General features: G+C 41.9%; 3 protein-coding genes across 5 annotated transcripts; 1 reads left to right on the top strand and 2 right to left on the bottom strand.

The window, feature by feature from the left end:
• Nucleotides 1–2,096: 2,096 nt before the first annotated feature.
• LOC4337301 (protein IQ-DOMAIN 32) lies at nt 2,097–7,960 on the bottom strand. The gene is made up of 6 exons (XM_015780576.3): nt 7,694–7,960; nt 5,512–6,225; nt 5,255–5,425; nt 4,762–4,818; nt 3,063–4,677; nt 2,097–2,411 (listed from the first exon to the last, which is right to left on the bottom strand). The coding sequence occupies exons 1-6, from the start codon at nt 7,796–7,798 to the stop codon at nt 2,392–2,394; spliced, it is 2,682 nt and encodes an 893-aa protein (XP_015636062.1). The 5' UTR covers nt 7,799–7,960; the 3' UTR covers nt 2,097–2,391.
• A 7,461-nt stretch (nt 7,961–15,421) lies between these two features.
• Nucleotides 15,422–19,023, top strand: LOC4337299 (uncharacterized). 2 transcript variants are annotated; one of them, XM_015780938.3, is made up of 11 exons: nt 15,422–15,646; nt 16,677–16,783; nt 16,886–16,956; nt 17,040–17,089; nt 17,278–17,351; nt 17,433–17,495; nt 17,848–17,935; nt 18,161–18,223; nt 18,300–18,379; nt 18,462–18,533; nt 18,624–19,023. In XM_015780938.3, the coding sequence occupies exons 2-11, from the start codon at nt 16,752–16,754 to the stop codon at nt 18,703–18,705; spliced, it is 675 nt and encodes a 224-aa protein (XP_015636424.1). In that variant the 5' UTR covers nt 15,422–15,646; nt 16,677–16,751; the 3' UTR covers nt 18,706–19,023. The 2 variants fall into 2 exon arrangements, with proteins under 2 accessions (XP_015636424.1, XP_015636425.1); XM_015780939.3 differs by lacking the exon at nt 15,422–15,646 and adding an exon at nt 15,947–16,108.
• A 383-nt stretch (nt 19,024–19,406) lies between these two features.
• On the bottom strand, nt 19,407–25,541 carry LOC4337298 (uncharacterized). Of its 2 annotated transcripts, none has more exons than XM_015780936.3 (16): nt 25,190–25,541; nt 24,366–24,427; nt 24,234–24,301; nt 23,991–24,112; nt 23,511–23,616; nt 23,330–23,381; nt 23,130–23,247; nt 23,006–23,036; nt 22,787–22,810; nt 22,573–22,697; nt 21,604–21,685; nt 21,331–21,453; nt 21,180–21,233; nt 21,034–21,103; nt 20,463–20,496; nt 19,407–19,948 (listed from the first exon to the last, which is right to left on the bottom strand). In XM_015780936.3, exons 1-16 carry the CDS (start codon nt 25,419–25,421, stop codon nt 19,602–19,604), a joined length of 1,650 nt encoding a protein of 549 aa, XP_015636422.1. In that variant the 5' UTR covers nt 25,422–25,541; the 3' UTR covers nt 19,407–19,601. The 2 variants fall into 2 exon arrangements, with proteins under 2 accessions (XP_015636422.1, XP_015636423.1); XM_015780937.3 differs by having other exon boundaries at nt 19,407–19,945.

The raw sequence follows: 25,541 nt of genomic DNA, 5'->3' as shown, positions 1-25,541 counted from the left end.
TCTATAAATTTAGCTAAAATTAGAGAGATTTGACGTAGGATAAATCATATACTCATTCCGTCCCAAAACATAAGAAACTTGGACTGGAGGAGAGGAGATATTTCCTAGTTATACGAATCTTGACATACTGTAGATTCATACTATTATGAAATGTCTTATCCGATACTTAGTTATATTTTGGGACGGATAGAGTATGACACAACATTGCCTGATCGACCACCATTGGCGCGCCACCTAGTCAATCGTTTGAGCTCTCTCATCGTTGTCTTCTTAATTTTTCATTGGATCCTCCTCCTTTAATAAGAACGTGTTTTCGTTGGAGGGAATTGTTAATTCGAGGGTAGGGGTTCTTAATTACGTTGTTTGGATGGCGAAGTTTAAGAGTAAACTCTCACTTTTTCAATACCTAGGTAGGACATATAACTATGAGGGAATTTCGTCGTAAGTACGTTAAAGATAAATCTGAGCCGGACATCATCATAAAATTTAATTCTCACTCGAACTTTCCGTGATTCTCATCTCTACTACCAAATAAAGGATGATGAGAAAAATTGAAACTTTCATGACCAATCTTTCCACCAACTCTTAACATGTTGAGCATACTAAAAACTCAAGAATTTTGGATAGTTTTTTTTTTTTTGAAACAGTAGACGGTAGGAGTTCTACCGGATAATTTAGAAGAGAATTGACCCTATTTATAAGGAAAACTAGTCCCAAAAACCATACAACTGTACAGTTTGCTAAAGGGAAACCGACAAAACCTTACATTGAAAACATGAAAAACCTGTGACAAAACTACAAACCACAGTACACACCGAGGGAAGAGCAGGACCTTCAAGACGAAGCCTCCAAGGAGGTAAACAACGACAGAATCCGCTGTCGACACCCACCCAACTGAGCTGGGTTTTCACCCAAAAGGAGAGAGAGTCCACAAGGCAACACCTCCAAGGAGAAAACGGCGCCCGCAGGTGTCGATGTCGCCGATCTTAGGAGACCAGACTAGGCTTTCGTCTAAGACTTCCTCAAAAGGTGTAGAGCCTCTAGAAAATCAGAGCTGGAGTGTTGAATGTTATCGTTGCTCGGCCCAATGGCTGAATTCAATGCAACAGCTCCGACTCCATCGAAACATAAAGACTCTAGCATCGTAGAGGACAAGAATTTTGGATAGTCAATGGAGGATAACACGGCTTTGGAGAGAGGGGCTAATACGCATGTGTCCATGCACATTAGGCCCGTGAACATGTCGTGGCCCAATCCAAGTTCGAAAGCCCATGTGCATTCAGCCTACAACCACACGAGCATTCGACTTGGTTGAATTTTATTTTAAAATATAAACTTTTAGTATAGAAATTATATATATAAAAACTTTATGTGTAGAAACTTCGGTATAGAAATTTTATACATAGAACTTAGATGCAAAAACTTTGTACATAAAAGAATATTTGGTATAGAAGCTTTATACATGTATTTATGGATCAACCCGAGAAAGGAAATAGGAATGAACTAAAACCACACGCTAAGGAAGGAAATGAGCGCAAGTTGCGCAACCACCTGACCTAAGGCTATGATCTATAAATCTTTCCCAACTTCTCAACGGTGTAATTTTTAAAAAGAATTTAAAAAAATATTTATAGAAAAGTTTTTAAAAAATTATATTAATTTTTAATTTTTAAGCTAAGAATATTTAATTAATTATGCGCTAATCCGTCACATTGTTTCGCATGGGGAGGAATGGATTTGAACCCGCGTTTGCATGCCGAGCACCGTGTGGTGGTGTTGGCATTTCGTGCATTAGGAATTGGGACTGTCTGTATAACTTTGTGGGCCACATTTGGATCGTTGATGTCAGAAATTTAAATGGACTTTCCTCGCAAAAAATGCTTCAGTTCGTAACTCCATTTGATTTTGTTGGCCAGACATGATTGTGCGTCTCTTTGGACTGGGCCTAGCGGGTTCATTGGTTTGTTTTTTTTTCTTTCCCTGCGCACTGACACACGGGAGTAGAAGACAAAAGATAGAGCAAGTCAATTTCTTGTCGACAGAACCTCATACAGCGGTCAGGCATTTCTCACTCCACACCAACATGAACATCAATATTGGCAAATATAACAGACCGCTGTTGCATTACAAGTCAAGATATATTACACACACAAATCATTCATTCATTCATTACCAGTCAAATAACAACAAACCAAGAACCAACAAATGTACATTATAGGAAAGCTGTTGCTGTTCTTCTCCCAAGTTCCAACCATACCGAGTATTCCAACAAAGAATAAAAAAACTGACGAATTAGATGGTGGTGTGCGGTGGGAAAACAAGCACAAATCTGAGTCATCTCATCAAATGCTTCTATGGCACCTCGCTAAAAACTCTTGCTAGGCGCACTCATCATATATGCCATCTCCTATCTGCAAACCAGAAGTTCTTGTTTAGATATATGTGCATCATGGATGGAAATACAGTCTATCGTATTATTCTATACTGTTCAATAGATGGTAACACAAACATAGCAACAGCACTGGTAGATGATCATACTGAGCAAGCACAAAACCACACTGAAGAGAGTAAAAATATAAGTACATGATAATATTCAGGGATTAGTGCATTACCATTTATCAGTAATATAGCCAGTAATAAACTGAAAACAATGAACATTACATATAAAGGACGAAAATGTTCTGAGGCGACACTAAAAGCACCACTGAAGAGATCACAGGTCGCTGGGAATGTTCAGGGAAGGCGGATTACCGGTAATGCCCAAACACTACATTTCTATGTTCATCTTAATTTTAATGTTATGCAGTTCCCTGAAATAGCTTGTGTATGCAAGTGGGTGCTTCACAAAAGTGGACCTCACAAATTAGAGTAGAGTTTAATGACCTAAACTGCATATCGAGGCTACAAGATATTTGTTGCTACAGTGATCCAGAGAAAAACAGGTAATCATTACAAATCATCTTCGTAAACTAAGCTTTCAAGTGCAAACTGATCATACTAAGATCATAGGATGATAGTAGCAACTAGCAAAGGAATAGACTTGTGCGCACTTAGTCACTTACCAGATGAATTGGGAGGAACAGGAACAGCACCATTGCTTTTCACATTCTGCTGAGCTTGGGATGATGATCGTTGCATGCGAGGAGATGAATCTTGCTTACCGTTAGTCATGGGCAAAGAGTGCCTTTTCCTTGGATTGTTGTCTTGCACATCCGGGCTTAACTTTGGTGATACACTAGCAGATGCCTTTGCCCTTGCAGATTCTGTAAACTGCATATAACTTGGCAATGGAGTGCTGTTGCTTATGCGAGGTTCTTGATCAACATGATCAGATTTAACCTTGCCTGAGCTCTCTCGCCTCCCAAGTCTGTAATCCTTTGACAGATTATCCATGCTGCTCCGTCCCACAGAATCGCTGCTTGGACTAGTTAGTGATCTCTTGCTTACATGAGACTTGGGCCTTTTGCTCTTGCTTTTTTTGGTGTTAACAGAGACCTCACTTGATGGTGTCCCATGAGATTCAGCAAAGGTAGTTCGGCTCAAGGGAGTACCTTCAGGTGTCTTCACATAAGATCCTACAGATTTTTCCAGTTCATCATGTAAATCAGGCTTTTCCTGTCCCAGATGTGGTTGTTCAACAGGCACAGGATCAATTGCATTGGCAGCGATAGCAGTGTCATCAGTTTGTACTTCCTTTTCTGGCTCGATAGCTCCTCCAGAAGTGTTCACTTCAGAATGCAAAACACTGTTATCCTTTTCAGCATTATCACCAACATGGTTCCTATCTTCCAGGGATCCAATCTCCAGTACAATCTCGCCACCATCAGCTTCTGATCTATCCGGTGAGTCAAGTGTAGAGGAGATTGATATCTCAGTTCCACATTCTGAAGCAGCAACTACGATTTTAGGATCATGCCCCACTGAGCTCTCTGGTATGCTTGTGTCATTACTTTGCTTGGGTGAGACATTGTCTTGTGAACGAGGAGTATGTACCTTTGGTTTGTTTGCCCCATCCAGACTGTTGGACCTACTGACCGTCAAATTGGAAGTCAACTCTTCAAATTTTAACTGTGCAGCAGCAAATGCAGGATTGCATGACTTTCTAGCCATAAACTTTTTACCTTCCATCTCCGAAGTCTGCTCAGTTTTATATGCATCCATAGTATCATCAAAGGAAGATTCAGGTTTTTCAGGAAGAGGAATGGGTTCCCTTGATGTATCAGTTTGAGTAGATTGTTCAACTGAGACCTCCAAAGGTTGTTCCGCAACATTCTCAGTCTCCGGTTCAGTCAATTTTTCAACATCTTCCTTGAACTTTTCAATCAAATCTGGTTCAGGAACATCTTCAATTTCCATTCCAGAAGTTCTATCTGGAATGCATGCAGAAACCTCCAGGGGATGAGAATCAGATGGCCTTAGTGTCTCTTCCGCATCATCAGGCACCAACTTCAGGAAAGAGATGTCAGAATCCAAAGGAAGGGTATTTTCCTCATGTTGAGCATCTCCTTTTATTTTCTCATCCACCGACTCGTTATTCTCTCTATCCTCTAGCAAGTGTCCCCCAGTGTTTGGTGGAATCATGGATGTCCATCTCTCCATCCATTTCCATGCAACATCAGGTTCAGAAGGATCACATTTTATGTGAATGGATTTTGAAGTCGACATGCTGTCCATGAGCTGACAGAAGGTAACAAACATGAGAAAATCCAACCAAGAACTAACGTATGATAATCTTAGTTAATAAGGGTTCTTTCATCTAACCTTCAGAGCAAATCCATTATTGAGTAATTTCTCACTTGAAGAACAGATCAAAGAGTCCTGCAAAAAGAAATGTAAAATCATGAACAAACAAGCAAAATGTTCAAGCAAGGCTACTATTCAGTATTGTCACACAGAAACAAGAATTATATACGTGTTAAGTGCAGCAGATAAGGTTTTGATCCAAAATTAATGATTGTGCGTGCATGGAATTCAACATCGAGATGCGAGATATCCAATCAATGTAGCAACTAAAGTGGATTGCCTCCGCACATACTAAACCTTAAGATCAATTGCCAACAAGAGGTTGACAGCTTTCAGGTTACTAGAAGAAGGAACTTGGCGAAGGAAGGATAAGAAGATCATAGACTTCACATAGCATATTAAACTTATATTGAATAATATTAAACCAAGCTTAACTGACTGGCAGCAAAAGAGTTTATACTGTCTAGATACAATGATACCATACGTGTCTAAATGAGAGTGCCTTGAATACCTGAAACTTTCCTCCATATTGCTGTGCTTGATGAACCCGGACAAGTCCTTGCATTTTAACAATAGCAAGCAAGCATTGTAATGATTCTGCAGCCTGCCTCCTAACAAGATGCCCACGTATCACAGCTTGCAGTTTCACAAGGTCCTTATCATTTGGTAGTTCTTGCTCTTCCTATAGTCATGTAAATGACAATAATGTAATAACACTAACAGAAAAATAATTAATAAATATAAATAGTGGGAAATACTGCAACATACAGTGTGCACTCTGATGCCAGACTGAATGACAGCAGCAGCAGTCTCCGCACAATCTTCCTGATGGTCTTCACTGCTTCCATCAAAGAGAGAGACGGTTTCCTCCTGCTTCACCTCAGTTGATGAAACAAAAATACTTTCATCCGTCTTATCAGTGTGTTCCTCAACATCATTATCATTTGGCTTTACTATTGGAGTTTCAGTTACCCTTTCAGTTGGTTCTTGGATTGGCACTTCAGTTACTCTTTCAGCTGGCTGCTCAATTGACCTTTCAGTTATCTGGTCAGCTGACTTTTCAATTGGTTCATCAGCTGGCTTTTCAATTGATTCATCACCTGGCTGATCAATTGGCTTCTCTATCAGTTTTTCATCAGGCATCTCTTCATTCAAAGGCCCCTCATCTGGTTTATCTTGCTGCAAAATTTTCTCGTCCGGTTTCTCTTGCTGCAGAATTTTCTCAGCTGGTTCGTCTTGCTGCAGAATTTTCTCATCTGATTTCTCTTGCTGCAGAATTTTCTCATCTGGTTTCTCTTGCTGTAGAGGTTTTTCTGAGGCATAGGAGTAAGTTGAAGAATAGATGTTGCTTGGAGCAATTTCAGCTTTTGCTTTGCTCGAACTAAGAGTTTCAGGTTCAGATATATCAGAATTCTTCAAAACACGATGCCTTGTAGACCTCCTACGAAAGCTCCACCTACTTTTATCTGATATGGCCTTGTTCTGTAAAAGCCAACATTTAACAGCCATTAGCATGATTCATCTACTTGATATAAGGAAGAGAAGACAGATATTCTGTGGTAGCTTTTTCACCCGAGACGAACTAGAAGAGATGTTACAAGCAAAATGCAGGTAATGAGGGCTAGTTTCGTGTATCTGAAATGTAGGCAACCAACATACTTCTCATTTAATGAAGCAAAATGTCGTTGACCAGGAAGGGAAACAACACAAAAAGAAAGGAAGTGGCAGATAAACTCTATTAGTTTTGAAATTAATGTACCAGTTCCTAATAAATCTCCCCAAAGTTTTCCTCGCAAAAAAAGACCCAAAGTTTGTTAATGCCTTACTGGCGTGATATATCCATCAATAATCAATTTATTTCCAAAAATACCAGTTCAGTAAATAAACTATAAAAGGAGGTAAGCTAACATGATTCAGGTAATACCTTGGTGAAATTATGCACTACTTAATCAGGAGTATTTTTAATTTGCCAACTTCTAATAATTGCAGGTGGAGGCATAGAATCCTAGCAAAAATACATTTGGTTTGCTGTCAGCTATCACCACTGATCCAGCAAGAAAAAATTTGTCCTTTTGCAATTATATCAATGAAAGAGAGCTAACTACTCTCTCTTTTCCCTGAACATCAAAAAGAGCTAACTACTCTCAGTCACTCACTATAGTTGGTACAGATCCTCTAGGCTGTCCCGTGAAAATTCCAGATCCCATTTCACCAACACTATGGTGCGGCTGTCTCCTACGATTAGAGGATTTTTCTCGATTCAACATAGAGATTTTATACGATGAGCGTCCAGCCAATTAGTGAAAAATGAGCTGCTCCAGAGTCCAGTGAACTCCTCCCCACACTGAGATTCTTGGTAGGGAAAAACAGTAATCAACAGCGCAACATTACAACCAAAGTGTCAAATCATGGGGGACAAGGCTAGCAACACTCAGCTCCGAGGAAGAGAATGACAGATGCCAATCATGCAACAAGACGAGAGACACCATACACAGTGAGTAGCACTTTGAGCAGCAGATAAACACCAGATCCCTTCCTGACATCTTGCATGGACTCAGGGCGGCAAGAGTAGCAGCCATAATATTCCAGCTGCTGCAGCTAGAGCCATGCAGCAACAGAAGAGAAGGGGTAAAAAAAAGGAAGGAAATTGAAATCAAAATTGAGCCTTTGAATGAACTCATAGGACGTGCGGGAACAGCACGGGATCACCAGCCAAAAAAAAAAAAAAGCTCTCATTTTGCTGGCTGCGTCTTGCTCGCCGCCACGAATCAACCCCAGATCTAACTAAAACAACACGCGCCCGCACCTCGACCCCACGCATCCCACTGAGATCTGCTGAAAACAAACGCACCAGCTCGAGAGAACCCCCCCAAAAGAACAAAAAAAAACGGCTTCGGCGAGCAAGGCCGGCGCGGCGGCGCATTCAAGCGGAGGTGCGGCGCGCGAGTACCTCGTCGACGTGGTCATCCGCGTCGCCGTCGGAGCCGGCGGACGGGTCGGATCCGCCGCCGGCGCAGGCGAGGATCTTGAGGCAGCCGTTCTTGGGCTTCGTCATCGGGGTCGCTTTCGCCGCCGCCGCTGCCGCCGCCGCCGCCGCGTCGGCCTCAGTCAGTGCAGCGCGTGCGTGCGTGCGTCTGGAGCGGAACAGGATAGGGAGCTGCGTTCCTCTGACTTGTTTCTTCTCTGGCTTTGCGTTGGTTTTGCTTTGCGTTTAGCTGCGGCTCTGCTTGTTTGCTTGCAGTTTTTATATTCCGGAGGATTCGGGCCCTCCGCTATCTCTACCTTGCCGCTGTTCCTTTCTCCTCCCTTTTTTTTTCCCCTTCTCCAATGCAGCTTTATATGCTTTGTTTATTTCTTTTCCTTTTATTAATTAAGGTTAATTAATTAATACGTAATTGAGGTTTTAAAAAAGTTTTGCGAGTGATTTTATATTTGTTTCTTTTACCTTTGCATTTCATCCGGGAGAAGATACACACGGAAGACGGTATACGCGCAAGACGGCGAGACACATAGTTTTCGTGATTGTACATACGCAAGAGTACTAGACACATGATATACGTGGGTATAGGATTTATAAGCCTCTAGTATATTAAGTCAGTAAATGGGTTATCATATGAGTGCTTAGATGTTCTATAGCCCAACCATATTGGATCTTTAAGGCCGTGTTCTAGCTTTCGAAGGGGTCAGAAACATCTTCCCCGTGCACATAAAACGGAGTGATATATTAACTCATGATTAAATAAGTATTAGCTATAAAAAAACTTAAAAATAGATTAATATGATTTTTTTAAGTAACTTTCCTATAGAATTTTTTTTATAAAACGCGTACCGTTTAATAGTTTGTAAAGCGTGCGCGTGGAAAATAAAGAAGATAAGTTGGGAAGAAAAGTACTCGTACTAAATAGGCCACTCAGGTTTTACATTTTCTTTTTTTCCCATCGAGAAGGATGTGTATGGGGGTTGGGATCATTTCCTCCCTAAGGGCAAGTATAATGGGAGGTTCTAAGTCGGCTAAATGCTCAAGTGGAGGAGAGATATGAGAAGCAGGCTGTAAACTTACATCTGGCTTGGACACAAGAACCAAAAAATTTTGTGAGAGAGGCAAGTGGGCCATATATATTAATTATAAATAGCTAACTATTGTATGTGTAGACTAAGAGAAGGCTGTAAAGAACCTTATATGCAACAATTCGGCTATATTATTAGCCTTGCTCTAATTGATCTGCACCTTGATTTGAGGGTTGGCAAGAGAGGAGAAGGGAATCGGTGAGAAGGTAATTCATAGATTTAAAAGATAGCGAGATAAATTCGACTTGTTTCTTAAAAATAACGCTAGCACGTGTGACACACCACATGACAATCTAATTTAATTGTGACAAAATTAGTCCCTCTAATTCCGTGGGACAGTGTCTCGTCGCTGCATAGCTCGATCTATTGGAATATACCGCAATATATGTGGGGAGTTAGCATCTCTCATTCGATCGTTGTCTTGTACCACATCACTCGTACCGTCCTTGGACCGACCATTAACAAGCCTAGGCCTAGGGGTGCAAACAAATGTTGTTCTTCTTCATGGCGCTGGTACCGTCCCGTCCGGCCACGATCCGGTCAGTTGTGATTGCAAGTCCACGGCGCCTTTAAGTTCGCAATAACAAGGCCATTAATGCAAGCAACAATCTAACTCCGACGAGCCTAGCCATGGCAAGAGCGTACTTTGGTGGGGCTTCCGTTTCTCCGGCCGCGGCCAGCCTATTGTTACCAAGTACAGTACACAGGTCAGCACTTGTTCTTCCCATAGTCGTTTTTACTCCTAAATTCTCAGTACTGATGCTACTATTAATTAATTGTAAAGCCGATCCTGACCCTGTCACTGTTGGTAAAGAGCGAGAGGCCAGCCAGCTGCATGCATGCGGCGAAGGCGATACCCCTGCAATTAAGCGGCTGGTAAGTACAGCGACCTTCGTAACCAACAAACGATCGAGATGACACGGTACCGGCACTAAATCGCGGCAAAAAACGGTACGGGCGTCGACGTGACGGCCCGGCGGAATGCTCGCGCGCGCGCGGCCGCGCGGGGCGGGGGCGAGCACGAGAAAGTGCGTGGCCGCATGCGGCCGCGGTTGCTGCTTGCATTGGGCGGCGTTGGGTTGTTGGTGGTGGCGGTGTGGCGGTGGTGGCGCGGTGATCGCGCGAGCTTTGCTCGCTGGCCGCGCGCCGCCCAAGCGCGGGATGGGGCCCGTGGTTCGGTTGGTTGGTTGGCGTTTCACGTGAGACACAGTGATCGCGTTCGAGAAAAACGGGAGAGCGGAGCGGAGAATTCATCGCCTCCACGGCCTTTTTCACTGTGTTAACTCTCACGAGCTGCACCGGCCAGACCAGTCACTGACACTACTGAGTTTCTGGCACGGTCGTTTCGGTCCACACGCGGTCAAGCGCTCGACAGCTAGACCGTCAAATGGGGTTAGTAATTTATGGTGGTTAAGTGGTCACCACGCGAGCGGTTTTGCACGCAACAACGGTGTGGCAATTAAGCTCGTTACGAGTGTTTATTAACGGTGGTGAGTGAGTGCATGTGAAAACAAAGTGGGGCCACGTGCGCAACGAGGGGTGTCCGAGCCACTACGAGCAGCTGCGAGTGGGGCCACCCCGAGACCACCGGGCACGTGCCAGCCTTTCGCACATGGACACGTAGCGCGCTGCTCGCCACGTTACAGCCACGTGCGATGCCACCGTAAACGTTATCTCCTACAGCTCCTGCCTTTGTTCTACTCTCTCCCCCTCTCTCTCTCTCTCAGGACCAGAAAGAAACAGGCAGAAAGAATTCAAAGGAAGCATCATCTAATCACCTAGTTAACAACGGTGTCGTGGCACAGTAATTAACGGCCTAAGCAAGCGTCAGATGCATAAAACCATAATAAGAGATACTACTATATCCAAACAACAAGGTGCTTTTTGGCAGCGTGCAATGATGCTTACACTAAAGGCATCCTACGCGAAAAGAACGACCGGTAGTGTGGATTAGATTAGGGCAGAGCATGAGCATATATGGAGGGATGGACCAGGATCCAAAAGCAGCCATGATTCTTCATGTAGTGGTGGTGCTACCTTTTGTTTTCATTCTTAATATCAATTGTTGTTTCCTTCCTACTACCTTGATCTTAGGTTCTTAGCAGGCCAACATTTGTTCTGACCATGAGTTGATGATCAGTGGTAGAGTCACCACCTAGCTAGATAGTACTATATTCTAGCATAATGCCAATAGCATTGAGGAAGAATTAATGCTGAATTTGATATGTGCCATGAACTATATGTAGCAGAATAATTTGGTAGGAGTAAGTAGAGGTGAAAAATACAGTTCCAGTGACTGTGATCATAGAGACCAAATGTCTAGAGCTGTGATAGTTTCTGAAATTGTGATATGGGATCAGCTAATGTGAGGATTAAACTAAGAAAGAACGAAAGGTCATTGCTCTCTTATTTCCTCCCCACTTGTTGAACTTAACACAAAGATGTGAGAAACTAAAGCAAGAAAGCAGCAAGCACATCTTATCCCATGGTCCCTGGATAGCCCAAAAGTCGTGCATGCCCAACACAAAGGGGGCACACACACTACCTTTCTTTTTTCTCTGCTCACTCACTGAAACATATATATGGGTTGCATGTTTCAGAAGTAGACAAGAGTGATTGGAGGCACACAAATTGGCCTGCATTGCACCAGCTCACATGTATTAGGTCAGGGTTTGTTGTGACAGTTCGTTTATTCTTGTTAATTTGGGAGGTGATTAATTAGGGGCCACATGAAAGGTCACTGTCAGAGAGTTGGGAGGCAGTGACAGGCTACTCCATGTTGCTTGTGGAGGAAAAAGAGCAAGTTTGAGGGCACAGGCCATCTGAGAGGACTGGAGACTACTGCCATCTATCTATCTGAAGATGAAGACGAGATCCAACGGGGTTCTCTGCTTTTTATTATTGTCTCCACCAGTTTGGACAGTACATACACAGATTCAGTATCAATCATAACCTTCTTTCATTTCTCTCTTTATTATAACTCCGGCTAATGTTTTGTACTATATATGAAGCTTTCATATATATGTAATAATAAGAAATTAAATAAAAACAATGAAGATCGAATTAATAGGTAAAATAATAAATGCGGTTATGACAAAGAACAGGTACACCATTTCCGTATTGACATGATCTACTGTGGTTAAGGTTATGTGTTAATGATGCTCACTCTTGAAAGGCTGTATTATTATTGGTTTTGGGGGGCCTAAACGGCTAAACCCCATCCTAATCAAACGAGCTGTACGTGGTACGTGCACTAATCTGGATCCTTTTTGGTAATGATGGATTGATGGGATAGCGATGCTATCCAATATGTATTCCTATGCAGCGGCGTTCGCGAAAAAAAAAATATTCCTATGCAGTGGAACTGATGTGGTTGCCATATCATTTCTTAGAAGACTTTACAGATGCACAACTGGGATTTTTTCTACTATTCTAGCCTTCTCGCAATTGGAACAGAGGAAATTGGGTCCAGTTAATTGGCTAATTGCGTTGTTATAAAATAAAATGAAGTGATTGGAATAAATTGTCAGCAATGTTGAAATCTTAACGGATAAAGGATAAAATAGTTAAGGAAAGGTCAGGCTTCGATATCAAATGAGATTTGCCTGTTTATCAGGAAATTAAGCCAAGCTGTACCTGTCTGAAGTCTAGACAAGCTTTTGGTGGTATGTTCTATCTACCGGTAGAGGAAAATTCAAAGAAATTTAATTAATGTTTGCCCATATGCTGGCTGTACCAGGAATATTCTTATGTACATAATAGAATAATTAATTAGTCCATGGATTTAGAAAATTTCTAGATAGAAGAGAAAATTGTTCACAGAATTTTTCTGCTTATACAAGTCATATACATTTGTTGGAATTAAATTCTGTGCAGTGATGGATGACAGCACTATATATTTAGGTTTCAGGAGATACACATCAATGGGACAGTTTCATGCATGCAATTCTAAGCTACATACTCAACCAACACTAGTCTTTGATGCATTATATGGCAGATTAGTGAATCAATCGCAGGCTACGCCGAGGATGAAGCAACAATGACAAGATAACCCAGCTGATATTGAAACCTTGAAGAGAGGGGGAAACTGAAAATGACAAGGAGAGTTAGCTGATGAGTAGCTCTATAACCCAACTTTGTCCTCATAAACTAGCTAGCACTCAGGACAAGGAAGCTTCACCTAACTGGTTGTGGTGGTATTGAGGCGATTTCCATTCACGTTTCTTCTTCGTCGTCGCCTTCTTCTTCTTTCTGTTGTAGTAGATAGGAGAGCGCCATCGTCTATCTTTCCATGTTTCCTGTCTGTGCTACCTACTCCTTTGACAACGCCTAAACACGCTGCACTGCAGTCAGATACAATCTAGAACGCTGTTAGCAACGGATGAATGTACATTTCGTTGCCGTGACATGACCAATTTGATGAGTCCTGTCCACCAGAGACTAGAAGATATATCAAATTAACCGTGTGTATATCTGCCTCAGTTGGTGTAGAGATCGGAAGTTAATTAGCTATGTTTTGTTTTTGAGAAATTAAATGAAATGTAAGAGTACGTGATCAAGAAAATTATTCACATTTTGATTTAGTTAGAAGAAATTATCGAAAATAATCAGTGCTTAAAAGTATCTTTCACTTGTTACCATGCATAGATGAAAATTTCCAGTTTCCAATAACCACCAAAACATCAGCGCAGGTGAAGTTTCCTTTTGTCTGTTTCGAAGACAGAGTATGAAGAAGAATTTTTACGGCCACCTACTACAGTAGATATATACTATCGTCAGTAACCAACAAGTGACAAGTATTCAGTAGGCAGCAGCAGCACCAGTAGATAATGCTCCAAAATTCCAATCAGCACCGAAGAATCTCCCTGTGAAATCCGGCCAAATTACGCAGGTGACGTCGTCGTGGACAGCTTCGTTGCAGCCGCGCGCGACTGATGGAAGCTGTGAACCTGCACACTGTAGCTGCTGCTGCTGCTGGTGGATGCTCGTGGTCAATCATGTACTCGACCGGATCGGACGCCCACATGCTGCTGCCAATGGATCACGGAGAGGAGGAGGACAACGCCGCATGATGCATGTTACCCCTACTATACTCGTATAGATTATTGTCTCTCCAGCCGCTATACTCGAATTATAATCAATCTAGCACCGTTATACTATTCATTAGCGCGAGCTGTTTGATGATTTTACAGTTAACTGCAGATCAGCAGATCGGATGTCTTGAGAGCCGGAAGTGAAGTCAGCGTGCTGCCACCTGCAAATGATCTGTACAAGTGTATACTTAGAGCCAGTTTAATAGTATAGCCTACTATTAACTTTAATTCATTTATAGCCGATCTAATAGCCAATTCATACAATAGTTGCTTACTATACTATTAATATATTGTCATACCTATTATACACACATTGCGTCTTAGAGTCCGTGTTGTAGGTAGCTACAAATTTATAGCCCGCTGCTTTTCTCTCTCATCTTTTATCTCATGAAAATATATTTATAGCTGGCTAATAGTGCAACTGCTCTTATCTCAGTAGCTCAGATCAGTATCACACAGCTCATTGCCTCACTGGTAGCTCGTGGAGTGAGTGCCGCATTTTTCTTGCGAGTATTACTACCACTTCATTCACATGCCCGTAGATCCGTATATAGCCACGGTACAGTTCAAATTTATCCTATCCAGTAGTAAGTAACTAGTAACTACAAATAAATATACCTGTCACTCACTATAGTAGAGATAGGATTAGATCTAGTCGAATCTCTCCCGTTCTGAGGTTCACCTCATTCTTTATGTGGCTTAAAAGAGTGGTCGGTTTTCGACTCTTCTTGTTTTAGCATGACAAACATGGCTGTCCTCGTCGGCGTTCTTCTTGATGTCTCCTTTCTGTCCTTTGGATGGTGGGTTCACCTTCAAACCCTTCAGTTGTAAGTTGAAAGGACTTGATTGCTTTTTCTATATCTTTTTATGTCTTTCTTCGCATATGCTATGCTCGAAGTGTAATTTGCCCAACCATTGCTTTTATGTAAAACAAGCTGTTCTCTCAGCTTTGCCTCCCTGGTACACAACTCATGTGTTTTGTCCTGAATCAATAAAACACATGAGTGCAAAAAAATACTCACCTGTCAACATACAGCATCTATATGCAAACTCTGACAAACATTATCTTAGCAAAGAATTTCAAAATGTTTAAGAATACGACATGTAATCGTTGCATGTTAAACAGAACCATACAATTTTCGTTCACTAAAATATAATATAGTTTTTAGTTATTTGCTATATTATTTTAGTTAATGTTGACAAGTACTACATTGGAAGTGAGGGAGTATAATAAATACGAAATGAATGACATCAGAGAGTACTGTACTGTACAGGGAGTTTAAATTAGGGCCTGTATTTGTAGCCTGATTATAGACAATAAAGTTGGCGACGTTCCACGTCCATAGGCCCATTTAGGCCCATATTACTCCTGCTGGGACCATCACGGTCCATGGGCTCCGGCTCCCTCTCCTCGCCGCCGCTCTAGCTCCAGAGCAGGAGCCGCTCCCCCTGGCTGGCTGCCTGCCACGTACTCCAGCTCCGGACAAAATCGAATCCGGAGCCGCGAGCTCGCTTCTGCCATTCTGCTTCCCCTTCTCCAACCACCCTGCTCTCTCCTCTCCCCCTTCACAGTTCACACCTGCGACCACGAGGCGGTGGCGGAGGAGACGAGGCGCGCCGGGGAGATCCGAGGCACTCGTTGACCCTGCGCTCCGGCGGCCGATTCGCTGCCGGGGACGCCGTCTTCTCCGTCAACTCCGGCGAACGGCTGCCGCGCTCCGATCTGCACGTCGCCGACGTCGGTGAGTCCACTTCCTCGTCGGCTAATCCTCCTCCAAACCCCCTCTACCGACCCCGTGTTCCGACCGGTCCCGCCCCTCTCCGGCCACCGCACGCCCCGTCGTCGTCGCCGGTGACCATGCGCGGCGCCTCTGGGTCACGTGAGGCCCGCGTGAGGGAGCGGAGCGATCCCGTGCGGGGCGTGATGGTACAGCATCTGGTAGGAATATTCCGAAAAAAAAAAGGAAAAAAATCCTCATCCTCATCCTGTGGCTTGGTAGCCATATTATCGCTTAAACTAGACTAGACACGGGTCCGACTCCGAGGGCAATATCCCCCACCACCCATCTCATCCAGAGACGAGCTCCTCGAATTTGAGGGAGTCCGGGGAGAAACCTACGGGGTGATCTTCTGGTCCGCATCGGGTCCCCTCCCATTGCATGATGCCTTCTGTTCCTTTTCGTTATCTGCCTGGTGATTGTTCGGTGGGTCATCCTGTCCATGTTTGTTTAATTCGATGCTGGTACGAGTACGATGCTAGTGGAGATGGAACCGCGCGCTCGCGTGTAATGTGCAAACACGGTGAAATTGGTCTGCACATTTTGAGAGCGTAGTGTGTGTTGATCGGGTTTTTTATGTGCGAGTTTTAGTGGGATAGGATTCTAGGAGAAAGGAATGAAGAAGTGACTTTATATGGCATCTGCCATTGTTCGCTGATAACATTGATGCCACCTGTTAGTTCCTGATGCCACCTTGTCCACCCGCTTGCTGAAGTCTAAAATTCTTGTGTTTATACACTCTTGCTGATCTTGGCCTCTTGGCCCCTTAGCCCCCAACTAACTACTACTGATGCAACCAAGTTTGTTTCCTGAGCCTCCATGACCAACCTGATAATGCCAGTAATTTAACAGAAAATACGTTGAAGTGTTGTTCATAGTTTCTCTAAGGACAGCTAGTGTTGGGTATAATTTTTTGTTATAGTTAGTTTTTCCTTTATTTCTTGCCATGTTGAGTTTCTATGTATTAATGTCTAATCTTTGGCATTCTATGCAGCTGAGCTTTTGATCTCGCCTTCTCGAGACACATCTGATATCGCTGTTCTTTTTATGAGTTCACAAGACACTCAACATGAAGTTTTTAGAATACACCCCCTTCGACAGGTAATAGTTCTATCCTTTGTTTCTTCTTATTGATGTACTCTTGGTAGCATGCAAATTTTACACAAACTTATTAACTCTACTGTTTGATTCGTTTTGTTTCAGTATAAATCTGTTCCTTGATAATCTTGACCTTGGTGATTGTACGATAAGAGGAAACCTTGAAGCCTTCTCATGTAGGAATATTCCCTGCCAAGTCTCTTATTGAGTATATGACTTTAATGACAATGAAGACCAACCTTCTAATATTGATTTGTAGGCAAGCACACTGGTAATGACCGTCGACTTTCAATAAGTCTAGAACATGAGGTAAATATTTAACATTTTTCCCTCCATGCATTATCACCATTGAGACCGCTTTAGGATAAATTACCATGTCTTATTTAGAAAATTGTATGTCTGTTCATGCAAATCATATGAAAACCGAAGCAAAGTGAATACTATCAAATATGTTTGTGATTATACCGATTTCTTAAAAAAGATTGTCGTGTCCTCAGATTCTTGATTGCCTCAGTAAGTCTTCTGATAGTGATCATTCATCACCAGTGGAGCATTTGTCATGTCGGTCAAGGTAATCACGTTTAGATTACTTATGTTGCGGAATTTCTATTATACAATACTAACTGCCTTTTGTGTTTGCTGCTCATTCCAGTCGGAAAACATTGATCTATCTAGTTCTCACCCTTAGCCACATGTATCCAGATTATGATTTCAGGTAAATTTCTTTCATTTTACAGGAAGGTAGTTTTTGTCTTCTTAACTAGTGTGTTCTAAAACCATCTGGGAGGAAGGATATTGGGTAATGTCATAGTCAGCCTATTTTGGCGATTTGGCAACCCGCTTTTGTCCTTCCTGCCAGCCTAAGGGGGTGTTGTCAAATGGTATGACAGACGGATTGATATCCGTTGCTCTTTGAGCTGAGAGTTCAATTCTCTCCATTACCCTTGCCCTTTGTGTATTTGACTGAGCTGTAACTTTCTTAAAGGTCTTCTTGCTGTTATGTGACACATGCATGACAGGATGACCTTTAGATAACATCCTTTTGTCAACATTTTTTCACTTACCAGTGCTGTTCGGGCACACCTGTTCTTCAAAGAAGAGGAGTGGGAAAGCTTTAAGGAGATGACAGACACCTACTTATCTGAGGCTTCAAAGGTAACAACTTGAACTCTCTTTTTTATGCATCTACTCTTAATCCAAAGATAGGTGTGTTTGTAAACATGCATGCTATCAGAATTTAGAAATAGGTACGGTATGACTGCAAAAGCAAAAATGTATATATTAACACATAGCTAATTTTTTCCATCATGATTGTCCTACTTATTTATTTTCATTTTCACTGGTGTGATTTGCTTAACCTAAAATTGGACTATCTTTCAGCAATGGGCAGCAACAAATGAGGGCACTTCTCTTCTAGACAGTATGACTAATGTCATTGATGAGGTTTGCACTTACATGATGCTTAATTCAGAGAACTTGGATATTCATATATTTTATACTGTCAAACATTACTTTGTAGGTTATCAAAATCGGAGAGTCTGACATCTACAGCTATAATCCAGACCAAGATGGAGATCCATTTCTTGAAAAGGGGGTCATGTAAGTTAAGCTGTGATAACCATGCTTTTAACTTAGCAATCAAATGAATGTTACATGAATATGGTATACTGTTTTCTTTTAGATGGTCGATCAACTTTTTCTTCTACAATCGGAAGCTAAAGCGAGTTGTGAGCTTTCGTTGCAGTTGTATAAGGTAGACACTTGCTATGCAGTTCTGCATTCTTTTGCAGGAAACACGATGCGCGATGTTTTGAATCACTCACAAGTTTCTGTTATATTACAGCAAAATATCAGGAGATGACTTCCTTACCAGTGCACCATCCGATGGTGAAGAGGAAGATGCACTGATAGACATGGACATATAATTGACACCTTTCTGGCAGGAAAATGACCAACCAGTGTGGCATCCAGTTGTGTAGTACCAGTATATATCATGTATGGCAGTTTGGCAGTTGCCAGTAGGAACTACAACCAGAATTTTCTTAGCAGACTTCACCTGTACCGAGGCCTGCATAATATTATGATTTGACAGCAGGAAATTCTGCGTTTCTAGCCTGAGACTTGAATTGGCATTTTACTTGGTGACCTAAGCTAGTGTTTGTTGAGATCGAAATTCTCGTTCTATGCAGTTGAATAATGTATATTTAACAATGTTATGTTATGCTTGTAACTTGATTTGCAAATTTGCTATGCTGTTGTTTGAACGAGGCAGTGCCGACTCCTGAATGAGTTAAGCATTACGCGAGTTTGATATGGAGAATTTGTCTGCCGTTGGCTATCAAGGTTCGCCGCACTCTGTTTGCGACGATTCTGTAAGCTCATTACACGCATGCACAAAATTGATGCCAACGGCAACCAGCAATAATTTTCATCGAGTTCACAAGGGAATTTTACGGCCGAGCTCCACGCCCCCAACTTCCTAAGCTTGTCAGACAAGAATTTACACAACTTCCTAAGCAAAAGCTTCTAATGGCTATAGAAGCTGCGGTGTGGATAAAATCTTTTGAGCCCTGGGCTCTACGAGAGCTAACTTATCTCATGCTCTTGGAGGCTAACTAAACAGAGCTTTTCAGGTTCAAATCAGACAAGTCTTCAATACCAGAGGTAATTCCACTCAAAAAACAGGCTCAACAATGTAAGGCGGGCAAGAGTAAGAAACCATTGCTAAGAAAACAAATGCCCTTGAATGGCTGGGTTGGATCGCATCAGGAGTTAGACAATCACACGATCTGAGTTCAACAATGCCCTACTTGGTTTAAACTCACTTCCGAGCTCTTCCTCGCTTCCCCCTCTTCCCGCCTCGCCCCAAGCTCCCAGTTTTCTGAGCAGGAGACTCGGTTTTCTTCGGGCGGCCTCTGCCCCTTGCAGATGGCTTTGGCTCAGGAGTTGCCTTTTTAGCTCCCCTGCCTCTCCCTCTGTTTGAAGGTTTGCGGCCACGTCTACCCTTACCACCTTTTATTTCACCATTTTCATCGTCGTCGCTATCATCTTCCTCATCATCATCCTCTTCTGATTCGGAAACATCCTTGGTTTTCTTGCGCTTGTTAGATCGTGCATTGGTGCTAGCAGATGCCTTCTTGGCAACCTGGACCTCCACTCTGTCTTCTACTGCAGTGAAGAGTTCCAATCATGCATGAGTCGATGCAAAATAATAAAATGGTAAATGATATGAGAAGCATTTCAGCAGCCTGCATGATTACAATACCAGTCCATTCAAATTTCAGACAATACGCTCACAGCAAAATGTAAAGTAACAGCAGGATATAGAAATGGCATGTAAAGCCAAAAGTTGCTCACATACTTGACTACTTGAGTTACACCAACAATCACACTGGCACTATTAAGCGATTTTCCCTCCACAAGCGGAGCAGCCTCCCCGCACAAGGGCATAACCACATTAGCTCATAGAACTAAGCACATAAAAACTATTGACTGTAAACAAAAGGAACCATGGTGGTAGGGGACTATCCAATTATATACAATTGGAGACAATAATTTATTCTGCACATATCAAACCAAACTAAGGATGATATTCATACAACGTTAAATTTCTTGAAGCTTGCATACATAATTTAACAATGTGATTGTAAAACAAAATAAAGAGGACATGCAAAATACAAACCTTCAGTGGAGGTATCACCGTCATAAATATCCAGCTGAGAAAAAAAAACATTTATTATAAGATAACCAATAATAATCCAAAAACCTAGGGTAACGAGAGAATGCAAGAAATTAGCATACATCTGTACAGTTTGTACTGCGACTACTAAAAGAGATGCTAGATGATAAAACAAAATTATTAGTCTAAGCAATATAAGAGACGAAATAAGATAAGTGAATAAGGTAGCTCATTAAAGAACACCTTGGTAACAGATAAACTATCTTGATCAAAGCTGTGCTTTTAAAAGACTGTAAGGACAAATGTAGCCATTTTTAACATTAGTGTAGCTCCATTTCAAGGGTAGATAGCCTAATGCAAGTCTTTAAACCTAAAAGTTATAGCATAACATCCGTTGGTAAATCTAATGTGCCTTATTCGAGATAGAGACTATGATACCGCATAACACCTAACATAGCTGCTAACTCGAGCAACTCATTTTCTTTGTTGAACATCTCAAGTAAATGTTGCAACATATTGTAATCTCTTGGTAGCATCAAGCAGATGGCCTGTGAATTGGAGCACATTCAGTTACCTGATTAAGCCGGTCACTAGCAATTGATCTGTCTACAACAATCGCAGACAACCCATATCCACAACCAACACTGCAGAATGTGTCAGCAATTTAGTTGATTATACAGGAGCTGCAACTATATAAACATTTTGATTTAGTGTAGTTACCTTATAACATGCATTCCTTCAAGGATGTCAACCTTTTTAGGATTAGCAGATGACCTGCATTACAAGTTCAATGACTGTAAGAGGAATTCTATGGTTTTAACAATTGCTAGCCTAGTATTAAAATGATATTAACAGTATTCAATAGGCGTACTTTTGCCCATTAGGGCCATAGCCAAGCTCTCCATTTTGGGCTGTTCCCCAGCTTATGCAAGAATCATCTGCACCAACAACGTGGTGCATGTTACCAGAAGCCATGCAACGAATGTTCCAACCACTGAACAATAAAATCACCAGTTAAACAGATAACTTTGGATAACATCATTTGAACAGGCAGCTAATCACGATTTATCAACAGAAAGAATAGCCAAGGACGGAACTATTCATCACTATATGGTATCTACAGTTAAGTTTGTCCGCAAGTAACCTTAAATCCAATAATGGCTTTGGATACATCCAGTCGTCGCCTGTATTCTTTAACTTTCCCCACATGTACAACTGTCCTCCACCTAATAAACAAAGCAAATACCCAAAAATTAATAATAATGTGGTGTTCATTCTTATCTTTTTATGCAACACTATCAACATCATTTTGGTTAGCAGAATCCAAGTCTCCAAGGTTCAAGTATGATATTCTTAACAGGACATAAATAATACTACACAACATGAATCTCCATCTAACTAGCAGGAAACACATAGAGTGGGAAAAAAATAAACCTGATGCATGCTCATATCGGCCTATCAGAAGGCCAGAAAAAAATGAGCAGGCTTACGCTATAAGATGCTTAGTGTACATGCTAAAGCATTTAAAAACACTCAACTGGCTCCTCGACTACATAGGATCCCCTTTGCCTATAGCACCTCGCTACTCAATCATCAAAGCAAAGAGGTTGTAACAGCAAATTAGAGCAAAGCCAATAGTATCAACATTTCAGCAGACACAAAACCCTGATGACAATTGTTCACATAATAACACATGGGAGGATCAATAAAACGGCAATAAGTTGATAATAACTTGACAGATTTGTTGGCAGAGATAATGCACAGGAATTCCATAAGACAATAAAATAATGTCTTCCCGATTTTGAAAAAGTTAGCATGCGACATGCTGAATTTCATGTCTCATTTATTAGTCCATGCCATTTAACTGAATACATGAATAACAGTACAATCATCGAATTTCAGAAATACAACCAAAATGCTCTATAATATTATAATTACAAACAAAACAAAATATAAACTTACATCACAAATAGCTTATTTTCCATGTATGATACTCAGCTAATTGCCTAATTTACAGGCCCAAAGTGGTTTTTATTAAGTATTTCTTTATGATTGAGCCAAATAATAACAGAACTACTCTATCGATGTCCAAATATCAGAAAAGGAAACATACCGGCAGTGCATGCAGAACTTGCCGCACCAGCTGATATAATAGCATTGGGTGGCAGAACATTATGCTTCTGGAAGACTTCAACAAGGCGAGGCTGCCACTCATCCTTTTGTTCTCTATGGCCCAACCTATGCAAATAACAAGTGGATGGGGATCAGACCAACGATGCTATCCTGATTATAGTGGGATATTGGGTTATATGACATCAGTGTCTCACCTTCCATATCCACCAAAGCCCCATCTGCCAGGGCCAAAAGAAAAGAGAAACGATATTAGAAACCATAAACAGGGAACTGAAGAAAACATGTATTATTAGATATTGCAGATAGGAAACGGCTTGATAGCTGATACAGGACAGATGGATACTATCATACTAGCAAGTCAAAATAATTTAAAGTTGGTAATTGCATAAAAAATTGATGAATAAATAACATACGTGTAAACATAGCCACTTGAATCAACTGCAACTGCAGCACACAAGTAAATGAACAGTGTGAGATTGGTGTTAATCCTGAAAGGTTAGAATAACCAAAATATATATCTGTAAATATAACAGAAACCTGTATGATTTGTTCCACATGCAGCTTTGACGATAGTTTTCCCAGATAATGAAGCTATTGCCCTGGGACGGGGCTGGGGATCATATGCCAGCTTTACAGATGAGTCTTTAATATTGTACTGCAACAGCACAAATCAATTATCAGTGCATTGATATGAAATAAATGAACAGGTTATCTGTGTTAATAGAGTAGCAAACAACCTCATTGTCGGTTCCATGACCAAGCTGACCGTACTGGGGAAGACCTGCTGTACTGAATAGCACAGAAGAATAAAATACTGCCTCAAAAAAGTTCACGAACAACACTCACTAACAAGAGCACAAGCAGATATAATTAAAAGGGTTGAAAATATATTAGTGTCGTATTATAAGCAAGACATACAGTATAGTAGAGCCCTCCACTGATGACAGCCAGACAGTAAAATCAGCACCACAAACAGCATTAGTTGCTTCAGTAACAAGACAGGGCATTGGTGATGTCTCAATTTCTGCAGCAATTTTTGAACCAAAGGAACAAGAATCAAATAATGTAATAAATAAAGGGGAAATAAGCTGCCCAAAACAAGTAAAATAAGTTTATCAGTTATCACACATTGTGTCGCAGAGCTAGGAAGAATTTACGAAATGTCCAACATTTGTTAGCATATATTATAAGAATATGAAAAACTCCCCGTGAAACACTGCATTGCAGCATCAATGTCTAAACAGACAGATCACACATGGAAGCATTACCAAAAAAGAATCAACCATCCGCGAAGCAGATATATCCAGACTTTTCCAAAGACAGAATGATTTGTCTGCAGGACATGTATTTGGTGTACTACTGATGTCAGTGAGTTAAAAATGAACCAAAGGTACATACCATTCCTTAGGGAGCCTGTACCCAACTGTCCGTGTTTATTGTGACCAAATGAGAATGACTTCCCGTCATCGGTTACAACCACTGTGTGATTTCTTCCAACACTTGCTTTAATGACTTTGTACCTGAAAACATTTAGCACCCATAAATAATTCATCTCAACCAGTGCACCTGGTCAATTCATGAATTTAGCATACCAAGAGCTATTGTTAACAATTGAAGTACAAACAAATAGTTAGTTCCTACTTTGATAGTTCAGAAACAACAGTCGGCAGGTTACGCTGAAGAGTATCCCCATGCCCCAACTGCCCCTTCTGCTAGAAAGTAACAGTGTTAAAAAATATAGTGAAGAAAGGTGGCGTCAAGTAAATTTCGTACCTCATTTCGACCCCATGTATAGCAACGTCCTTCAGCATCCAAGGCAACACAATGGCAAGCCGCTGGATAAATGATGTTATAGAGTTATTACAGGAGTACTGAGGATCACCAGAAGATCGAATTTGCTTGTGGATTACAGGAAATAAATTAGGAAACTTAATCAACCAAGCCTAAATGCTTATGACAGAATGCCCTAAAGTTGAACTCTTACCACTCCTAGAGTTAAACTCCGTCCGATCACCCAAAACCAAAATTAGGAAAACGACAACCTCGTATTAAGTCCGTCTTAAAAGCACACATACTCGCTGGATGGTTGCATCAGCAGTCTATCTAGACCATTAAGTCCACTGCATTGTATGTTTCTCACACGTGTCTGAATCGCTAAAATCCAATCAACCAGCACCCCCGCGTTAGAACTTTCCATATGTACTATCTGTCTCGATGCTATCAATCTAATAGGTCATGACAGCATTTTGCAACATTAAGCAGTAAGCACACGTGTCTAAATCGCTAAAATCCAATCAACCAGCGCCTTCGCGTTAGAATTTTCCATATGTGTTATCTGTCGCAATACGGTCAATTTAATAGGTCAGGAAAACATTTTCCAGCATTAACTTGATAGTACTAAACAGAGTGGCGCCGTTTCGGCATTAGCTCATCCAGCCACTGGAAGAGCCCGCGAACTTTAAACCTGACCAATTCCACCTGACCTGGTTTCACGCATCCAACGAATAAATATAAACTAAACCAGCGGCAGTTCTCATCCCTCCGTGACTTGACTCTAGGAGACCATCTGAAACTGACAGAAGGACGAGGGGACTCACTGCACCCGGAGGCAACGAATCGTATGTCGACGCCCATGAGCGACCGCATCCGCGTCGGCGACACTAGGTTACCCTGCGCCCCGCCCACCACCTTCCGCCCCATGGTCTCGAAGTTGGTCGCGCCGCAGTACAGCAGCTCTCCCCCGGAGCCCGCGGCATCCTTCGCGCCGTCCGCCTTCTCCTCTCCCTCGGCGGCGGCGGGGACCTTCTCGGGCTCGCCGCTGGCCGACATTATCGCCGGTAGTAACGCCGGCGGCGGTGGAGGATTCCGATCCGAAACCCTAGATTTGTTCGGGGGTAGCGGAGAGGAGAAGCAACGAATGGGGGAGATTTGAAATTAGAGATTGCAGAT

This window comes from Oryza sativa, chromosome 4 (genome assembly GCF_034140825.1).
Source record: "Oryza sativa Japonica Group chromosome 4, ASM3414082v1".
NCBI classification, from domain to species: Eukaryota; Viridiplantae; Streptophyta; class Magnoliopsida; order Poales; family Poaceae; genus Oryza; species Oryza sativa.
This window is presented reverse-complemented; position numbering and strand designations above follow the sequence as displayed.